Source organism: Lactuca virosa, chromosome 5 (assembly GCF_052849685.1).
Source record: "Lactuca virosa cultivar CGN04683 chromosome 5, Lactuca_virosa_CGN04683_v6, whole genome shotgun sequence".
Classification (NCBI taxonomy): Eukaryota; Viridiplantae; Streptophyta; class Magnoliopsida; order Asterales; family Asteraceae; genus Lactuca; species Lactuca virosa.
Window position 1 is genome coordinate 375,474,864 of NC_136430.1, and position 3,768 is coordinate 375,478,631.

A 3,768-nucleotide genomic window follows, 5' to 3' on the forward strand; every position below is an offset into this window, starting at 1 on the left:
CTAAAACAGTTTTCAGATTATTTCTTTTGTTTCACAGGTTTTCAGAACCTGGTTTTTGGAAACAGACAATATTTAACAGTTTACTGGTTATTGAATTTTAATCTTTAACAGTTTTACATTTGCTTCCTTTTGTAGCATGACTACTGGTGAAGGTTCCCAACCACCAAAGCCTAATGGAACTCCTAATGCTCAAGGAGCTCCAATGATGACCATGCCAGTCAATCATGCTGAGAAACCTGAGAAGTTCTCTGGACTGAACTTTAAGAGGTGGAAGCAGAAGATGCTCTTCTATCTTACCACATTGAATCTTGCTAGATTCTTAACTGAAGAGGCTCTTCGGATGACCGAAGGAGAAGGAGATGTGCAAGCTTTAACTGCGATTGATGCTTGGAAACATTCTGATTTCTTGTGTAGGAATTATGTTCTTAATGGCCTTGTTGATTCACTTTATAATGTGTATTGTGTAACAAAGACATCCAAAGAACTATGGGACTCATTGGACAAAAAGTATAAAACTGATGATGCCGGGACAAAGAAATTTGTGGTTGCCTGATTTCTTGACTATAAAATGGTGGATGGCAAAACTGTTATGTCCCAAGTCCAAGAACTACAAGTCCTCCTACATGACATGCATGCCGAGGGTATGGGGTTGAATGAGCCTTTTTCTGTTGCTTCCATGATTGAGAAGCTACCCCCTATTTGGGTTGATTTCAAGAATTACTTGAAACATAAGAGAAAGGAAATGTCCATTGAGGACCTTATTGTTCGCCTTCGAATTGAAGAGGACAATAAGATAGCTCAAAAGAGTAGTTATACCCCTACTTCTGAGAAAGCTAATGTGGTGGAGCATGGTCAAACTTCTGGGAAGAACAAATCTGGAAAGGTCAAATTCCAAAAGAAAGGCAAGGGTTCAAACTTGGGGGCCAAAGGTGGAACTTTTAAGAAAAAGTTTCAAGGAAACTGCCATAACTGTGACCAACGGGGTCATTGGGCTGCAGATTGAAAGCTTCCAAAGAAGGCTAAGGAGGCAAATGTTGTGGACAAGATAACCAAAGATGTGTCTGACATCGATCTTGCAGCGGTTATTTCTGAAGTTAATCTTGTGGAGTCCAATCCAAGGGAGTGGTGGATTGATACGGGAGCTACCCGTCATGTTTGCTCAAATAGAGAATGGTTCAGAAACTTCAAGGTTGTGGATAATGGTGACAAGCTGTTCATGGGAAAATCGGCCACTTCTGATATCCAAGGTGTTGGAAAGATTGTGTTGAAGATGACGTCGGGAAGAGATCTGACGTTGAATGATGTGTTGTATGTACCCAAAATTCGTAAGAATCTTGTGTCGGGTTGGTTGTTGAACAAGCATGGTTTTCTCTTGGTGTTTGAGTCAGGTAAATTTGTGTTAACCAAGAATGGTGTGTATGTGGGTAAGGGGTAGGTTGATAGGGGTATGTTCAAACTTTGTGTAATGGCTCTTAAGCCAAGTAACAATGATAATGAAATGAATAACTCTTCTACTTACTTGCTTGAGTCTTCAAATATATGGCATGCTAGATTAGGACATGTTAATTTTGATACTCTTCGTCGTTTAATTAAACTCAATCACATACCACACTTTCACATTGACTCAAAATACAAATGCAACACTTGTGTTGAATCGAAATTAACACGAAAATCTTTCAAGTCCATTCAAAGGACAACCAAACCACTTGGATTAATTCACATCGATGTGTGTGACATGAAATCAATTCCATCTAAAGGTGGAAATAAGTACTTTATTACTTTTATTGATGATTGCACTAAATTATGCTATGTCTATTTACTTAAAAGTAAAAATGAGGCTATAGAGAAGTTTAAAGTGTATAAAAGTGAAGTTGAGAATCAACTTAATAAGAAAATTAAAGTACTAAGAAGTGACCGTGGAGGTGAATATGTATCACCGTTTGAGGAATTTTATGCAACTCATGGTATCATACATGAGCTTACTGCACCTTATTCACCACAAAAAAATGGTATGGCAAAAAGGAAAAATCGGACCTTAAAGGAAATGATGAATGCCATGTTGTTAAGTTATGGGTTGCCACCCTCAATGTGGAGGGAAGCTATACTTTCAGCTAACTACCTTTTAAATAAGGTCCCACGAAAGAAATCGGATAAAACACCATACGAGTTATGGTCAGGTATAAAACCATCCTACAAATCCCTTCGAGTGTGGGGGTGCCTTGCAAAGTTCGTGGTACCTGCACCCAAGGTGGTTAAGATAGGACCCAAGACTGTTGATTGCATATTTGTTGGATATGCACAAAACAGTAGTGCGTATCGATTTCTTGTGCATGACTCAAAAATTACAGAAATTCACAAAGGCACAATAATGGAGTCAAGAAATGCATCGTTCTTTGAGAATGTGTTTCCATGTCTTCATAAGGTTGAGACAAATGCTTCAAAGTTAATTGAGCACAATGAATCCTCTTATGAAGAAGAAATAGAGGATGAAATAGAGCCCCGTAGAAGTAAAAGGGCACGAGTGGAGAAGTCGTTTGGAGATGATTTCTACACTTACATGGTTGAAAGAGAGCCTCAAACTTTCAAAGAGGCAGTCACCTCCTCAGAAGGACCTCAATGGAAAAAGGCAATTAAAAGCGAACTGGATTCAATCTTGCAAAACCATACATGGGGGCTAGTGGATTTACCTCAAGGTTGCAAACCACTAGGTTATAAATGGATTTTCAAGAAGAAAATGAAAGCGGATGGAACCTTTGACAAGTACAAGGCAAGACTAGTAATTAAAGGCTATAGACATAAAAGTGGCCTTGATTATTTTGATACGTACTCTCCTGTCACACGTATTACATCCATTAGATTGGTACTTGCAATTGCTTCTATAAGAAATCTTGAAGTACATCAAATGGATGTTAAAACAGCTTTTCTTAACGGGGATTTAGATGAAGAAATCTACATGGAACAACCAGAAGGGTATGTTGCCCCAGGAAAAGAATCAATGGTTTGCAAACTAGTGAAGTCATTATATGGGTTGAAACAAGCCCCAAAACAATGACATCAAAAGTTTGACCATGTGATGTTGGAAAATGGATACAAGATTAATGAATGTGACAAGTGTGTTTATGTTAAAAACACAAGTGAGGGTTATGTTATCTTGTGCCTTTATGTTGATGATATGCTTATCGTTGGTAGCAACGATAAAATGGTTCAATCAACAAAGGACATGCTAAAGGCAAGATTCGACATGAAAGACATGGGTTTAGCAGACGTCATCCTTGGTGTAAAGATCACAAGGAATGCAAATGGACTTACTTTAAATCAAACCCATTATGTGGATAAAATTCTTGAGAAGTTCAACTCCGGTGATACTACTGTAGCTAGGACACCAATTGATACAAGTCATCATCTAAGTAAAAATAGAGGTGAAGGAGTTGCACAAGTCGAATATGCAAGAATTATTGGTAGTCTGATGTACCTTATGAGTTGTACCAGACCTGACTTAGCTTTTGCAATAAGCAGACTAAGTAGATATGCCAGTAATCCAAGTGATGAACATTGGAAGAGTATTAAAAGATTATTACAATACTTAAGATACACTCGCAATTATAGGTTGCACTATATAAGATATCCCGAGGTGATAGAAGGGTATAGTGATGCAAATTGGATATTTGACATTAAAGACTCCAAGTCAACCAGTGGGTTTTTGTTCACACTTGGAGGTGGAGCTATATCATGGAAATCTTCAAAACAAACAGTTATAGCTCGATCCAC

General features: G+C 38.1%; 1 protein-coding gene across 1 annotated transcript; it reads left to right on the forward strand.

Moving 5' to 3' along the window:
• The first annotated feature begins 568 nt into the window (after positions 1-568).
• On the forward strand, positions 569-1,435 carry LOC145113672 (uncharacterized). The gene is made up of 2 exons (XM_079049734.1): positions 569-983; positions 1,080-1,435. Exons 1-2 carry the CDS (start codon positions 569-571, stop codon positions 1,433-1,435), a joined length of 771 nt encoding a protein of 256 aa, XP_078905860.1.
• Positions 1,436-3,768: the final 2,333 nt, after the last annotated feature.

Excerpts from the sequence above, each read along its gene's own strand:
- LOC145113672 (XM_079049734.1), top strand. The coding sequence starts at position 569 with ATGGTGGATGGCAAAACTGTTATGTCCCAAGTCCAAGAACTACAAGTC. Across the intron at positions 984-1,079 it reads CCATAACTGTGACCAACGGG|CGGTTATTTCTGAAGTTAAT; the intron begins GTCATTGGGCTG and ends TCGATCTTGCAG.